The sequence below is a fragment of the Pteropus medius genome, unplaced genomic scaffold (genome assembly GCF_902729225.1).
Source record: "Pteropus medius unplaced genomic scaffold, Ma_sr-lr_union100, whole genome shotgun sequence".
NCBI classification, from domain to species: Eukaryota; Metazoa; Chordata; class Mammalia; order Chiroptera; family Pteropodidae; genus Pteropus; species Pteropus medius.
The window spans coordinates 3,262,679-3,279,171 of NW_024349224.1; the positions used below are offsets into that span (position 1 = coordinate 3,262,679).

At 47.7% G+C, this 16,493-nt stretch overlaps 1 protein-coding gene across 5 annotated transcripts in view; it reads right to left on the reverse strand.

Moving 5' to 3' along the window:
- Window positions 1–7,388: 7,388 nt before the first annotated feature.
- Window positions 7,389–16,493, reverse strand: part of LOC120617250 (nuclear receptor coactivator 5-like) — a 36,859-nt gene continuing 27,754 nt past the window's right edge. For 3 of the 5 annotated variants that reach the window (XM_039880817.1, XM_039880816.1, XM_039880818.1), the window contains 4 exons: window positions 13,942–14,217; window positions 12,844–13,035; window positions 10,721–10,867; window positions 7,389–8,128 (listed from right to left, as the gene is read on the reverse strand). In XM_039880817.1, the coding sequence (XP_039736751.1) occupies window positions 8,097–8,128; window positions 10,721–10,867; window positions 12,844–13,035; window positions 13,942–14,217 (647 nt within the window). In that variant the 3' untranslated portion in view covers window positions 7,389–8,096. The remainder of the gene's footprint in view (window positions 8,129–10,720; window positions 10,868–12,843; window positions 13,036–13,941; window positions 14,218–16,493) is intronic. The other 2 variants (XM_039880820.1, XM_039880819.1) reach the window with 2 other exon arrangements.

The following is a 16,493-nucleotide window of genomic DNA, read 5'->3' on the forward strand; positions in this document are numbered from 1 at the left end:
AAGTGTTCTGCCTTGAATGTGTATTCCTCCTATAATAGTAAAAAATGTTGTTTTTGTAACACGGTTGTCACTATTACCCTACTCTAGTGTCAGATCTGAGACGACAGAATCCCGGGGGGTTACAGTGACCTTCATTGTGATCCTCGGGAGAGACGACACAGGGTCCCACTGGCAAAACAAAACAAAACAAAAAAAACCCCTGCCATTAAATTAATTTCTACCTAAACAGCCAGCCTCTGCCAGAAGTATTAGGAGAGAGTCAAGACACAGAGAGGCTTGGCTTTGCCAAGATGTGGACTTGGCTTTGCTGGCATCTTTTATAATTTCCTTGAGCCGGCATCTCCAACGTCTCTCCGGCCCGCCAGTGACGGGAGTGCAAGCGATCGATCACGTAAGGACGTGCAATTCAAACATTTACTTTTCAAACATCTTCAGAAAGTTTATCATACACAAACAAGCGCAAGAGAGAGAAGGGTTCAAGTTCAAACCAATACATTTGCCCAATGGCCCCAGGGAAAAAAGCAAGCATCATACAGTGAGTCCACCACGAAGGGCCATGGTGCTGGTTCCCGTTGGCAGCCAAAGAGCATGGCTGGCAGGACAGACCCTGCAGATTTCGGGGGTCGGCTATGAAAAACATAGAATAAGTATAACCAGAGTCATCACAAAAGAGAGTAAGATGCCAAGTGAGCACGAGAGTAGCCTGCACTGGAGACGTAATTCAAGGAAAACTGCCGAATAATATGCCAGCAATGCTTCTTTCCGGTCTTAATCGACAGTTCTGATATTTTTTCAAAACATTTGCCCATAGGGGAAGAAAATTACCCTCGACCTGTCTTGAGCAGAGAAATCAGGAAATGCTAATTGAGCATCTACTATCTACATGGCAGGATGCCGGATAATCACTCAGAGCAGCAAATCTCCCAGCTCCTTAGGACCAAGGACCTAAGGCCTATTGCGGGAAGGGAGTTCACAGGATACTTGGTATGACCGCCAATTCCTGGGCCTGAACAAAATCATGTGACAAGAGTGTATTAGGCACCTGTTGAGTTCCAGGCACAGAAAGGGAGAGAGCACAGTCCTGTCCCCAGACAGGTAGCTGCTTGATGGCATCGGTGTGATACACGCTGTCACTGAGGGCATTACAGGAACTACAGAAACTATAAGAAACATCGCCTCTGGCTGAGTCTGAGGTCTCCAAGAGGATGGAACACTGAGCTGAGTCTGGAGCGGTAAAAAGGAATTTAGGGGTACACTAACGGTGTAGGGTGCAAGGAGGAAGCCATGACATGGGATTCACGTGGACAGGGTAAGACTTGAGGCTGGAGTCCCTGTAAACTGGACTCAGGAGTATGGCTTCAACATATGGCCCAGTGCAAACTCACAGAAAGACACGCACATAGCAGTGCAAATTCACACAAAGATAAGCATGCGCGCGCGCTACAAGACACACACACACACACACACACACACCCCCCATATGAGAAACACTATGTAAATAGTTAAAACTCTATCACTTTAGATGATCTCTTGGCACCAAAGCAAACCAAACAAACGCAGGCACTAAAATCACACGACAGGATCAGCTGTAAAGTGCTGATACAGATAATCCAGTATAAGCTTAGGTTAAAAATATCCTGAAGAGCATTATGAAAACTGAAACGCAAAATCTAAAGATCCTTGTAGAACTCAGTCACCTTGATACGATTTTGAAGACCCCCAGGGTCTATGTCCTTAATTCGAAACACATCCTGTGGGCAATGGAAGGGTTTAAGTATATATTTGGGGCAGGGAAAACCACAGCGGTGACCGGATTACATTAACAGCTTCCAGAACACTGACTTGGTGTCATAGAAAAATGACGCAGACAGAGGCAGGAGGGCCTGGAGTGAGGAGGGCACTGAAGGGGTGACCAGGGGTCCAGGCCGACAGGGACTCAGGCCTGAAAGGCAGCGAGAGTGGCGGGGAGAGGCTGGATACCCCGGACACTGTCTGTTCCGGGCCAGAAGCTCCACTCTTTGGAGACAATGAAGAACGAGAATAAGAAGATGCGGTAGTTAGAGACCCAACACAGGAGTCTCACCACAGATTTAATGTCACCCCAAAACCACCTAAGTGCCCACCGATGGATACACTGATGAAGAAAAAGTGGCATATACATACATGTTTCCCTTAAAAATGAAGGAAATCCCGCCATTTGTTACAACATGGAGAAATTCGGAGGACATTATGCCAAGTGAAATACGCCAGACACAGAAGAACAAATACCACGTGATCCCGTTTATATGAGGAATCTAAAATAGTCAAGCTCGCAGGAGGAGGAAGCAGGTGGTGACCATCCGGGCAGCAGGGTGGGGAATCTGGGAGGGAGGTGGCGGCCAAACAGAACGCTGTTTCGCTGATGCATGACGAACAAGCCACGCCATACGGGATACTTAAAAAATTCGTTGAGAGTAATCTTATGTTAAATGTTCGTATTTAAAAAAAAGGAGGCTGGGAGGAAACTTCTACAGGCGATGGATGAGTTCAGGGCATTGTATATGGCGACGTTTTCACGGGCGTATACTAACCTCCGAACTCACTAGGATGGACACGTTAAACATATACGGCTTTTTTGTACGTCAATCACATCTTCAGATAAACAGACATATATAAACATATATTCATACAAAAGCAAAAAAGAAACAGCCCATCAGAAGGAGAGTTTGATGAATGGCAGATTGTAGCTCAGATGACGAGCTCGCTCCCCATGGGAAAGGCTTCAAGGCGAGTGAGAACTTAAGACTTTAAAGCCTGGAGAACGAGGAGAGAGGAGCAAACAGGGAAACACCACCCGCGGGACACGGCGGAAATCAAAGGAGTCCTGCCTGCGGCGGCAAAGGGCGGCCCGCGGTGGGAGCAGAGGCCCCGCTGGCTCTGGCACGAACAGCCCCAGCTCACAAACCCAGGGCCCGAGCAGGGCTCAGCCTGCCCCAGCCGCCTCTACCCCCAGGTACCGAGAGATGACGGTATCTTTGACCCTCTATAGATTTTACTAGGTTTTGCCAAATCTCAGTCATTCATACGCAACCGTCTCCATTTTTGCCAGGTTCTTATATATCTTGTACTATTATTATTTACTTCCTAGTTTTAAAATTTGACTTCCATTTTAAGTATTTTAAAAGAAAACTTTGCATGGCCATTAACAGAAAACCGATGGTACTTGATTTAAAAGTGTCGCTTGTTATAAAAGGAAGTAACTGGAAAACTACAGAACTCAAATTGAAGGGTCTTCTTCAGAACGACAGGCTTCCATTCTTTAAAGGGACCCAGAGGGACATGAAGCTGAGTGCGCTGTGTGCCCGGAACTGGGTCGTGGGGCGGGGAAGGTGGTGGCTTGAAGGGGGACCCTGGGACAACTGTAAATACGGACATACAGATAACAGCATTGTATCGACATTAAATTTCCCAATTCTGATAACTGCACTATGGTTAAGAGAATAATCTCCTTACTCTTAGGAGATGAGAGTTGAAGTATCTAAGTGTGAAAAGCACTTACTGCAACTTACTCTCAAATGGCTAACCCAGAAAGTACATATATTAATCATACACATAGTGAGAGACGTGAAGCAAACGAGACAAAAAGTCAATAATGGCTGAATGTGTGTGAAAGCTTTATGGGTATTTATTGTAATCTATAATTTTTCTTAGGTTGAAAATTTACAAAATAAAAACTATTACAAAAGACATACATCCGCAGGCCATTAATTACGGCCCTGCGACCATGGCAAGCATGTGGGAGCCGCTTAGTAAACTTTTGCTGTCGGATGAACTATTGTAATAAAAACGTGTGTCCCCGTGTCCCTAAAATCGTCTCAAATGGCACCAGTGGCCCGCACGCCACACTGGGGAACCCGCCGTGTCCAAGGACAGGGGACATGTGCAAAGCACCAAGCAGGGCCGTCGCAGGCCAGAAGGCATTTCGATGCCCACACTTCCCACCGAAGACAGACAGGAAGTGCACGGGACGCCTGCCCCAGAGCCACTGGGACGGCGGGTGACAGCGGAGGGAAGATGACATTCACAGTGCAGCAGGGGTCTGGAGAAGGGACGTTTCTGTTCTTTTTTTCTTGCTAACACCAACCCGAGTGGTGGCAGAAGACAACCAGACGGGAAGAACAGCACGCTACTTTGAGGGGCGGGGGGACAGGGGCACGGACAATGCCAGAAAACACTCCTGCCCGCACATCTTCCCCAACGTCAGCCTTACGGCCTGAAGAGAAGCATGAGCGCTGAGTCGAAGTGAAATATTATCGTTTGTAAAATTCTCAACGTGAGTTTTCTTCATATTGCTGTCTAATAGCACAAACTCAATTTTGTCATTTCTTACTGAGTAGCAATCAGGACTATTTGAAATCGGTTGGAAAAGTTGTTGCTCTATAACAGAAAAGCAGAACCAACTCACATCAAAATAAGTTCTCTTCTGCTTAAGTGGCAAAGATCAGAAATGACCTAAAATGCCCATCGGTAAGATTCGGCGCAGTAGATCAAGGTACATCTACGTTCCAGCTTGCTGAGCGGTCGTTACGAAGAGGCAGTAATATACCAGACTTACATTCATTTTCAAGACAGAATGGAAAACATATTTAAAGAGGTGGAAGAGTTTACAGAACATTACCATCTGAGCGTAAGTTTACAAACGCTTGCATGCAGGTAAGCATCTATGGGAGGAGACGCAAGAAACTTAAGAAACAGAAGTGAGAGGACTTTGTACTGTTTACTTTTTATTTCTTCTGAATTTTGCACCACGTGCATGCATCGCCTACTTTTCAATACTAACATTTTAGAAGAGAAAATAAACCAGTATCAGAAAAATCTGCGCTTTTAAAAATATACGAACTGTCTTCAAAACCTTAACACAAGTTACTGTTCTAATCTTGTTCACCTATTTAGATAACTGTAAGAAAATAAAAAGTCTTTCCGCTGTAGACACTAGTGATTCATCCAACAACCCTGAACGTCCCTAGAAAGTTTACATGTATTTGTGTGCGAGGGAGGGCTCAAAGGCCCCGAGGACACGTCTTTAAGGCAGGAGAAGGGCTCAGTGGCTACGGACAGGTATCTGAGGCCACATGCACAGAACAGGTATGGAGGGCTCCACAAGGATGACTTCCTCAACCTCCTGTCCCTCTGTTACCTGGAATGTGGCCACTGAGTAGGACTTCCAAGTGGCCCCATGTCATCCATTTGGTAGGACAAGACACTAAACATCAACAGAGTAAGCCAAAGAGCCCCCGGCCAGACGTGAGGCCTCACTTACACTGTGTCCAAAGAGACTTAGGAGTTCTCGTCACCTAAGGAGATGCCTTGAGACAAAGGAAAAAAGGTTTCTTTTTAAAGTTGTGGAAAGATAAAACATAAGCACAGGGACAGACGACGTGAAGACACACGAGGAAGGATGGCCATGTAATGAGGGAGGCAGAGACGGAAGGGAGGAACACCGAAGACTGCTGGCAAACGCCAGAAGCTAGAAGAATCCAGAAAGGATTCTCCCCTACGTCTTTCGGAGGAAGCTTGGCCTGGCCGACCCCTTGATCGCACACCCCTAGCCCCCCGAACAGCGACAGCGAGACCTGGTCTTTTGTTTGAAGCCATCAGTTGGTGGTACTTTGTTATACAGCAGCCCGAGGCAACTAGTACACTGACGAGAAAGTCCTTTTAAGTCTCCACTAACCCATTCCCTGAACAGACAATGAAAAAGAAAAAGTGTGCAACATTAAGTCATCAGAGAAATGCGAACTAAGACAGTCACAACGAACACGCCACACCTACTGGAAAGGCTGACATCAGAGGCTGATGACACCCAAGGTGAGTGACGGTGCGGGGCGAACAGGGTCCCCACACATTGCCGGTGGCTGGATACAGGGGTACAGCCACGTTGCCAGTTCTTATGAAATTAAACATACATCTACCCCATGGCCCAGCAATTCCACTCTTAGGTATTTACAAGAGAAATAAAAACACATGCCCACAAAAGAACATGTACCTACTGTCGTATAATAGACCATGGTAGAAACCCAAAAGTCTCTCATCAGGAGAATGGACTGTGTGGTGTGGCGCAGCCAGACAATGATTGTCTGCTTGGCAACAGTAAGGAACAACCTGCGGGCTCACGCAACGATCTGGGTGAACCTCAAAGCATTCCATTAAGCAAAAGAAGGTAGTCGCAACAAAATATATACTCCACGATTCCTTTCTTCTTAAAAAAAAATGAACATGTGTTAAAGATTTTATTTAAGCCACTATTAAAGATGGAACCAGTTAAAAGAACAATCCAAACAGCCATGTTTTTAGATCAGAAATGTTGAAATGGATGTATGAATCGAAGCAAAACTGGATTCCTGTACATTGGAGAAGGGAAGAACCTTTACTGTTAATAATTTATTTGCATGTCTATAAAAACTATTTTGAATTATTTTTTGAGGTATAACTGAGATGATTCAATTTCTCGAGATGCTTCAGTATCTGTGTGTATTATGAAATGATCACAACGAGTCTACATGATTCCATTTACATTGACTATAAACACATACAAAACTATGGTGACGGGAGTCAGAGCCACGGAGGGCTAGGGGAGTGCCCGAAATGAGCTGGAGTGATGGAAACATCTATCCCTTGTTTTGGGGGCTAGATACGTGGGTGTGCACAATTGCCAAAACTCAGTAAAGTGAACACTTAAGATGCTACGCTTCAATTAAAAGATGGGACAGCCCAATACACTAACCGAATCAGGCAAGAGCCATCAACGGACCCTAAAACATTTAGGTAAAGTTGTTGGGGGCAGGATATTTGCTTAATCCCCAAGCGTTACGCCTCAAGGAGAAAGCCTGCCGGCTCCATGGCAGCCACCACCTCACCCACTGTGCCTTCTAACATGACGCAACACAAAACAGTGCCACCTATGAAATAGCCGCGCCAAAAACATAGGACTTGGATCTGATCAAGTCTCTAGACCCAAGTTTCAGGATACTTGGAAAACGTAGGGAACAGAAGAGTGACACCATGAGGAAACAACCAGACAAGTCCGGAAGGCAGGCTGTTCTAGAAAACAAGAGACAAAAAGAGATAGGAAGACTGTTCTAGATGAAAAGAAACTAGTGACGCATAAAAACCAAACGTAATACGTAACCTTAATTAAATCCCGGTTTTAAAAATGGCCGTAAAAGCATTCTTAGGACAATCAGGAAAATTGAAATGTTGGAAACACAAATTAGATATTATTAGAATTATTATTAACTTTTAGGGTGTGATAACGGTATCAGCATCTAAGAGAATGTCCTTGTTCTTAGGAGACACGTGCTAAAGTGCTTACAGGTGAGATATCATGAACTTTGCGACGTACTCTCACGGCTGAGAAAAAAATCTTTATTTACACAGACGAATGTGTAAGTTAAAAAATGACAGAATTTTAGCAACTGTTGAATCTGGCTACAGAATATATGAGTATTCGTTGCACTATTCATTCAAATTTTCTGTATATTCAAAATGTTTTTATAATAATAGTAAAAAACAACTAGAACATAGTAAAATTAAAAGGGGCCTAACGGCAATGTGGTCCCCAGAACAGGTTCCTGAAACAGAAAAACGACATTAGTGGGGAAACTGGAGAAACACGAAGTCGGCAGCACGGGTGCCATTGCCGAACCCGAGTTACCCCCGGGAACTGTACCACGGCTAAGATGGTCACGCTCGGGGAAGCTGCGCGGAGGGAGCCCCTATGCTATCTCTGTGACTGTCCTGTGAATCTAAAATCATTCCAAATTAACAAGCTTTTAAAAAGGGGGCACCCTATGTAAAAGCCGAAAGTTTTAAATCGCATTTTAACATGCATGTCACTGAACAACTTCCGAGTCCAAGGCCCATGACGACGACCTTCCACAAATCTCTAGTTTGGCACAACATGAAAAGTTTCCCCAGGACCACGTGTTGACAGAAGGGATGCCACATCTGTCCCCACCGTCTGGCCATCGGTGCTGCGGGCTTGGTCCTCGGAGGACGGGAAGTCGCCCTCTGGGCGGCAGCCACCTTGTTGTGCTCCTGGCTCAGCACAGCCCTCCTTAGTTCAGCAAAGACACCGCCTGCGCACGTGCTGGAAGAGGAGGAACACAGCGGCGTCACTCTCTGTCCCTTCCCTGGTCCACAGAGCGCCCGGCCTGACCCGCGTCCCCAGCTGCACCCACCTTTGCAGGCAGACTTAAGTCAACCAAGTCGTAGCATCAGCAGACATCTGTGCAAGCCTCATCGAGTCTCGAAGACTTCCATTCGTACTAACTCGTTTAATCCTGGCAACAGCCCTCATTTTATAGAGGACGACTACGGGACACCTGGCGCCACCTTCACTGAGTCGCAAACACCTCACCTGCGGGTCCCAGCGCCTCTCCCTCCAGGCACCCAAATACCTGATTCCTCCAAGGCCGGCTCTTGGCGACTTCACCCCGGCCTCACACCAACCAGTCAGTCCTCTCCTCTGAATTTCCAGTCCTTACACTGTGACAGTCAGAGCAGGTGAGGGATGTAAAAACACTTTGGCCTTTTGCCAAATGGGAGGCTGTTGATGGAAGGGTGTGGTTGAGGTCCAAGCAAAAATCTGATGTTTTGAAAGCAACGTCCGTTTGATAAGGTTCGCGTGCTACTGGGACTGCGTGCTGGTCAAGAGCAGAGTGTGAAGGAAGTCACAGGGCTGGGGTGCGGTCTCGGCTCCGCCAGGCACCCCTGTGTGACCCTGGGCAGGTTAATCACCCTCGGAGCCTTAGGTGACTCCAGTGGAAAATGGGGAAAGTCATGGTAGCTGGCTCACAGGGCTGTGTGAGGACTGACGGAAACTATCTCAAGGCCTGGCCCGGAATGAGAACCCAATACGTGGTAACCGTTATCATCATACAGACAGATGGTCCCCACTTTAGGATGGTTCGACTTATGATTTTTCGACCTCGTGATGGTGTGAAAGCATCCATCAGAAACCAGCAAGGTCAGCTAAGACGCTCAATAGGTTAGGTGTATTTCTGACTTAGGACATTTTCTGCTTATGACACATTTATCGAGACAACCCCATCGTGAGCTGAGAAGCAGCTGTACCTTGTACAGGCATGCTTCATATTTTCATTTTTGCTTTTTAAAAAAGCTTTCTCTGACTATTAGTCCTGGAATTGGGGGCTGAGAGGGCCCTCAGAAACCACAGAGGGACATTTTAGCGGGGAGCAAAGTTCTCGAAATTTCCCCAAAAAGCTGTCTGTGAGATGAGGACCTTCAGAGTTAGACACATTATCTGAGTCTCCAGGTGGGTGGGAGTCACTGAACCATGTTTGTTCCATGCCTTGCCACCATTTCTATAAACGTGCATCCCTTATACCACAAACACAGCAATATATATCCTGCGGAAGCGCGTCTGAATAAAAAAACAGACTGAAGCTTTAAAATGGCATTCAGTATCATGAAGAATGTCTCTTTCATGAAGAACAAAGAGGGACAAAGGCTCGCTTCCCTAACAGCTGGGCTTCAAGCCCCCATCTCAGAAGAGAACTTGAGTGAGCTCAGAGGACTCCGGGCAGTGCCTTCATCTAGGCCGTGAGCCTGAATGGCTAGAGATGCAGTCAGCAAAATGCCTGCCCGGCCGCCTTCCACCCCGAGCCAGAGTGCAGCCCCAGCTCTCAACCACTGCCGTGGCAGACCAGCCGAAGCAGCTCTGCCCTTGTGCCTTGGTGAGTTTGGGGGCAGCTTGGAGGCCTCTGGCCTCACCTCTCGCAGCCATGCAGAAGGCAAGGCAGCATCAAGGAAGATGAGAACTGGCTCGGTCAGCACTGGGAAGGAAGGCGGAGAGATGGCCTCTCTTCCTGGGCAGGCTCCGTGCCAGGGCGCGGTACCAACCAGTCAGTACCATGAATAAGGCAGATCGGACTTGGCCTCCTGCCAGGCAGCGGAAGGGCTGCGCCTCCCTGGGCCACGCAGAAACAAGGCACCCACTTCCGAACCACCTCAGGGAGGCACAGGTGCAGATTAGATGACATTCGACCTCGTAAAAAATACTTCCTCTGCCAACCTCTGCACCCCTCTGAACGGTCAAGGAGAGAGCATTAGCAGTGTCAATGTCCCATTAACACTTCCTTGACCCTTATTAATCCCCTCTTAACCAAGGGAGAGGAGTCTTAGAGAGGAGTCTTACGCAGGGATTTAATAACTGTGTGTGTGTGTGTGTGTGTGTGTGTGTGTGTGTGTGTGTGTGTTGTAGTTACCTTCTATTTTATAGCAATTGACAATGATATCCATTTATGGTAGAAATATATTCCCCTTTTTAAGTACATTTCCAGCTTTAAAAAAAAGGAGGAGGGAGAAAAAGACTATAAAATAATAGATTTCTACATGGTAAAAACATAATATACTTTCCTACCTGTTGCTACAGCTTCTTGATACCGCCAATAGCCTAGAACTGTGCTGCCCATTACAGTAGCCACTAGCCACGTGTGACAACTGTGTAATTACTGTACGATGACGGTCATGTAAACTAATTTAAATTAAATTAAAAATTCCATTTCTCAGTGGTATTATCCACATTTCAAATGCTCAGTAGCCACAGATGGCTCTCAGCTACCGTACAGGACAAGAGGAGGATATTTCCATCATTTCAGGAAGTTCTACTGGACAGCACTAGTCTAGAATGCAACTCACAGCTCACCTGGCTACTCACCTGGTGGTGGTGCTAAAAGGCCTGGTTTCTCCCCAAGAAGTGGACGCTTGCCAGGCTTTGGAGGGGTGCATCCCAAAGGAGCAGTCCTCTTGGAAGGGGCTGCTAGAAGCGGGGGAGGGGGAAACAGACTTTTGGGGTTGACCGGTCCTGCAGAGAACAAAACCCAACACATAAACCGGAAGACACACGATGAACCCTGCCCCAGTTGCTCTCCCCACAGGGGTGAGCAGAGAGCACCGGCACCTGCCACACGCACCAGGCCCGCCCTCAGCTCCTCAAAGCTTTCCCAGGTTCTCTCTGGACCCAGACTCTGCCTCGGCGGTCACCCTAGGGTCAGCAAGCTGGCGTCTGCAGGCCAGATTCAGCCTGCAGTTTCTTTTGGTATAAGCTGCCAGCTAAGAATGGTTTTCGTATTTTCAAATGGCTACATTTTTAAATGGTTATACAAGTATGTACATAACAGCCTTGAATTTGCTTCTTGGTCCACAAAGCATAAAACATTTACTATCTGGCCCTTTAAGAAGAAGTTTGCAAATCCTTGGTCTAGTCCATGACCGTCTAGATGTCCTGGTCCTCCACCCCCACGTTCTCACAACTGGGTCTGTTCCAAACACTCTGTCTTGACACTTGCAACACAATTTCTCAAGCATCCGAGGCGGTGAGGTTTCCAGACAGGTCGGAAAGGCAGAGCCACAGCAGACCGAGGCGCTCTGTTCCAGGAGATGTGACACTCGCCCACCCAGAGCACTGGCCTGCAGTGGCCTAGCACCCTGTCCCCTCCGGCTCCGGCAGACAGTCTGCCTGGCATGGGCCTCACCCTGCCCAACAGGACACTGCCTCAGTCCTGGCCAAGGCCCTGAAGCAAGAGCCTGGCCCTCTTTGAAGGTCTGAAAAAGTTTTGTTTTTAAGTTAATGGCAAAGGTGAGAAAAAATTCAGAGCCAAAAAATTTCTTCCTGGGCCCTTGTCCCCTTTATTCACACTCTTCTCACAGGTGGGTGAACGGGGAAGGGGCCAGGCTGTGGCACGGGGGAGCCCGGAGTGGTGAGGGGGGGACGAGGGTGGCGAGGAACAGAGCCGAGGTGGCAAAGTTCAGGCCGCCGCGGCCCCCGCACTCATCCCGCCAGTCAGCGAGTCACAGGGCAGCTGGGCAGAAACGCTCGCCCTTTGGCTGTGCGGCTTCCCTACGCTACCCCGCGCCGGCAGCCGTGTCCGCGGACAGCTACCAGGGCGTGGGCGCGGCCCCTCCCTGTGGGTCCGCACGAGTCTCCCTGGACACTGTGCCCACAGCGAAGTCCCCCGGCTACCAGCACCCTGCTCGCGGACGAGGCCGAAGCCGCACGAACACACCCCAGCTCCCGATTTTATTTAGGGCCTAGGGAAAAAGCGGCCCCCCACAAAGACCGCGCGGACAACTTCCTCCTTAACTGGCAGACCACGAATGCCTGTCACCCAGCTCCTCTCTGCTCCCACGCCTGGCACGCGAGGGCAGGAGGGGAGACGAGAGCGCGTAGAAACTAGGGCGCCGTGATTGGGGGGGCGGGGCTGTACGCTGGGGCCTAAAGCCTTCACCCTCAGGGGCAGGGAAGGCTCAGACCGCAGGACCTGCAGGGGTGCAGGGGATGTGGGGCCCAACGTCGCCCGCCCCCCTCCCCGCCACCGCACTGCACCCACTCGAGCAGCAGGGTCCCGTGAGGCCTGAAGCTAGTCAGCCCTGGGGTTTCCAGCGAGGAAAGCTGATGGAGCCTCCTCCTTGTTTTCAGCTGACCGAGCTGGGTTCCACATCACCGACGGAGGAAGTCCACAGTAACGCAACCTCACGCCGGGCCCAGGCCAGAGACCATTTAGCACCAACTACGCAGAAAGGAAACCTGACAAACACTCCCAAGTTCCTAGCGCTTCTTATGACAACGTGGTTTAAGTTGGCCCATCGGTGGCCACAAACCTTGGGAGAAGAGCCAAGAGAGTGACAGCCACTGAACCCCAAAGTCTCTCTCCTGGTCTTCTGAAGTCTAGACATTCATCAGACACGTGTAACAAACACTGCCACTGCCCTAAACCATCCCGCTTTCCCAGGGGACGGAAGAGCCGCCAGCACGTCCCGCTCCTGGAGGCGCATGCTGACCTGGGTGCGGAAGGAGTCCTCCCGGCCTATCCCCTAACAAGGGGGACTTGGCAGGAGCGGGGGGAGGAGGGCTCAGGAAGGCCCTCTTTCCGGGAGTTGGAAGAAGTGGAGGTGGCTTGCCCACGATGGAGGTGTTCCTGCCTTGAAGTGACGAATGATCACTGCTAGTCAAAGGACTTGGTGTCTCAAGGCCTGGAAAAATGGAGAAAACAAATGGTCAGCAGAAGCCTGCTGCCGGGCTGCAAGCTGCACGGAGAACGACAGACGCAATTTCAGGAAGACCTCGACTTTTTCTGCCATGGAGATTTCTATGATCACAAACAGGACGGTAGCTAGACTTACTGTGGTGATCACTTCACAGTCTACACAAACATCAAGTCGTCATGTTGTACACCTGTCACTAACATCATGTTTTATGTCCGTTCCAGCGCAAAGAAAAAAGAAACAGAACTGCTGTTTTAAGTTTCTGGGCTCCCTCCCCACTCCGAGAAACTGCGCACATAAAAGTGTACAAAAATGAAGCATTTTATGAGGTGAACAATTTCTTTAAAGCTTCACCACTGTCCCATTAACGTCAGCTACTTGTTCCTCTATTGATGTGGAATATTGTTTTTTCTTAACTACTTAAAACAAGCAAAGTGAAAAGTTACTGCTTTAAGGACCTTGCTTGTGACTGGAATGCCTGTTAAAATCTCCAAGATTAGAAACTGCTTCTTCCAGGTTACCAGACACTTAAAAATGTAATCTTACAAGAGTCTCGATGAACAGAAAACGGCAACTCAGAAACAGAAAAATAAACTGACAGGACACCTGGCCTATCTCTACGTGTCCATCTATACAGAGAAGTCATCCTATTTACATAGTAAAAGTCTGGTTCAAAAGGAAATTTAGTTTTGAAAGTAGCATTTGAGTCTATGAAGGTTAAACATTAAGATAGTGTATCCCTATCTGGACCATATCCAACTCAGCTACCTTTGTATTACAGAGGGACGTTCTCTCGACCAAAAATTCCTACTTTTCTTTCGTATCATCCATGGATTTGCAGAAAAGGGTTTTCTGGGGTTCGAAATGGGGAAGGCAAGGGACAGTGCCGAATACCTTCCAGCTTCCCTTTCCTGGTCTTCAGGTAGTCGATGAGCAAGTCCAACTCACTCCTGTGCAAATGTTTTCCCTCATTCAACAGGAAGAGGAGGTGCCGAACGCCCACGGGGACAGTGTAGCTGGTGAGGCACTCCCGGGCCAGGAAGTCATCTACCAGCTCTCCAGCCCTCAGAGAAATGCCAGCATGTTCCTGCTGCTCCCGTTTAGCAAAAAGTCTCCTATACGTCTTAGCCACCAGCACCAGGGCATCCTCCAGGGGCATATGACGATGTACTAGGGACAAGAAAGAGTCCGCTTTACATCAAGTGGGTTCCCTGATTTCATTTAAAAACACATTTACAAAAAAGAGGAAAAAATATCAGAAAGTAACACAGTTACTCTAACTACATGTTGTTTAAATGGTCTCCGCTTTCTGTACAGATTTTATTGTCTGTCCATGAACAGACTCGGACCCGCACTGGCAAGCGCCCTGCCAGATTTCAAAATCAAACATGAATTCTGTTTCAAAATCATAACATGTGGCAGTTTGGTTTACCGTTTCCATGCAAACCCACGAATCCCCATCTCACAATCGGGCAGGGCAGCTTATGTTAACCTGGGGGTGGGTGGAGAGCGGGAGAGAGAGAGAGAGAGAGAGAGAGAGAAGGAGGAGAGGGAGGGAGGGAGGGAGGGGAGGGGAGAAAGAGGTGGCATGTGTGTCAATGGGAATTCTTATGGCTAAACAAATGCAGCCTTAAAAAAAAATGCAACTTCAACCATCGCTGGCTACTCAAAGTTAAAAAAAACCCAAAATCTAAAAGTGAAGGTGTTTTATTTCGTTCCAGAAATCAGGGTGTAGAACTTGAGACGAGCGTGATTCGCAAAAGCAACCTCCAGAAGCTGAGCATGGCAGCCTCCAGAGGGTAGAGCAGGGGCGAGGAAAGACTGAAGCGGGGCCCCTGCTCTCCACTGGGAGCCTCTTAGTGTTGACCTTTGAACTGCGTGTATGCGACGTTCTGATGAAAGGCAGGCCGACTGGCAGTGCCGGACTCCCAGGCTGTCGCTGTGGCACAGAGAGTGACCCACATCCTCTACGTGGCTCTGCAGCCTTGGGCTCAGGCCTGTGGGATCTTAAACGTGTTAAAAGCCTTTCCAGCTCAGGTCGGGTGTGCTCCGGGCCCTCAATATCACGTATTAAATAAATTCTAGACACCGAGAGCAGCTTTCACATAACTTAAAGGCTGTAGTCAATGCATAGGTGTCTTTTGCTCTCTCCTAGGTTACCTACTGAGAATAAGACTTAATAAAAGTTTAATTTTAGATGGGCGGCCATATATCACCAGCTGCCAAACAAATTCAGGACCCAAGGGCAGCACTATAGGGCTCTGACAGAGGTTACAGTATTTGGCTAAATACTTAAACTGTTTATTAAGGTTACATTTAGGAAGAAATATAAATATATATTTGTCTTCGGACACTGAAATTTCATTGTTTGCCTATTTTAAATGTTTGTCTTGGCATAGAAGCAGCTCCACACACTTCTGAATAACGGCTGCATGCAAGGTACGAAATAAACTCTTGGCTATAAAGCACTATGAAAAGGAACCAGCTAAGATTAACTTTGCTAAAATACATGTAGCTTATAGCATAAAAAAAAAAATGTTCTTTTTACTTATGATCTGAATTAAATAATTAAATGGATGAAAAATGAAATATGTGCCTATTAATACTATTCTGGACGTGAAAAAAACTATCCTCCAGATTTGTGATACGTTATAGAGTATATGCTTTCTTGAAGCAGTGCTTTTTTACAAAGTATTTTAGTATTCGATAAATTATTCAGCCTACTTACTTTAGTGATAATTTCCGAAATGACCTTGCAAAGAAGTTAACACCAGTAACCAGATGTGCTTAGTCCTCTGCACAGCCTGTTGAAATTATACTGTTCCCTACTCCAGGAGACTGGGATTTGTTAATTTTTGATAGTGTACGTTTTCTTTTACATTTTCAGAACTTACATATGACGTACATGTGGTTTAGTCTTATTATTTATTTAAAATAAATTAGGCATTTTCTGTGTTTAGAAAAACCATAGTTTCATACTCTTCAGAACAGTACTGAGCAAGAGCTGGCCAGGTGGGTGGGTGTTGGTGGCTACAAAGAGCCTAAGCTAATGCAATGGTCAGAATGTAAGCTGTCCTGGCATCCCCAACTGATGAGAAGCGAGTGGTCGTCACCACTGTCTTTTCGGATGCAACATTATAGCTGGGTTAGAGAACATCAATCCTACACTGACTTCTCTCCAGGCTCCAGAAGCCATAGGCAGGATACAAATCCGGCTACTAGTGCTCCACAGGGTCTCTGCGCAAGGGAGAGGTCTCCTGACCTAGCAGTGAAAACCCCGCACTGCTAAGGAGACGCAAGCTGGGATGGACCATCCAGGGCCGACTGGAGAAGCCTGTCTGGCTGCTGCTCACCTGGGCAGAGAAAGGAAGCAGGGTTGGCCTGACATCTCGTACAGTGCCTGGCACAGAGGAAGAACTAAGTTATTTCTAGATGGAACAGAGATG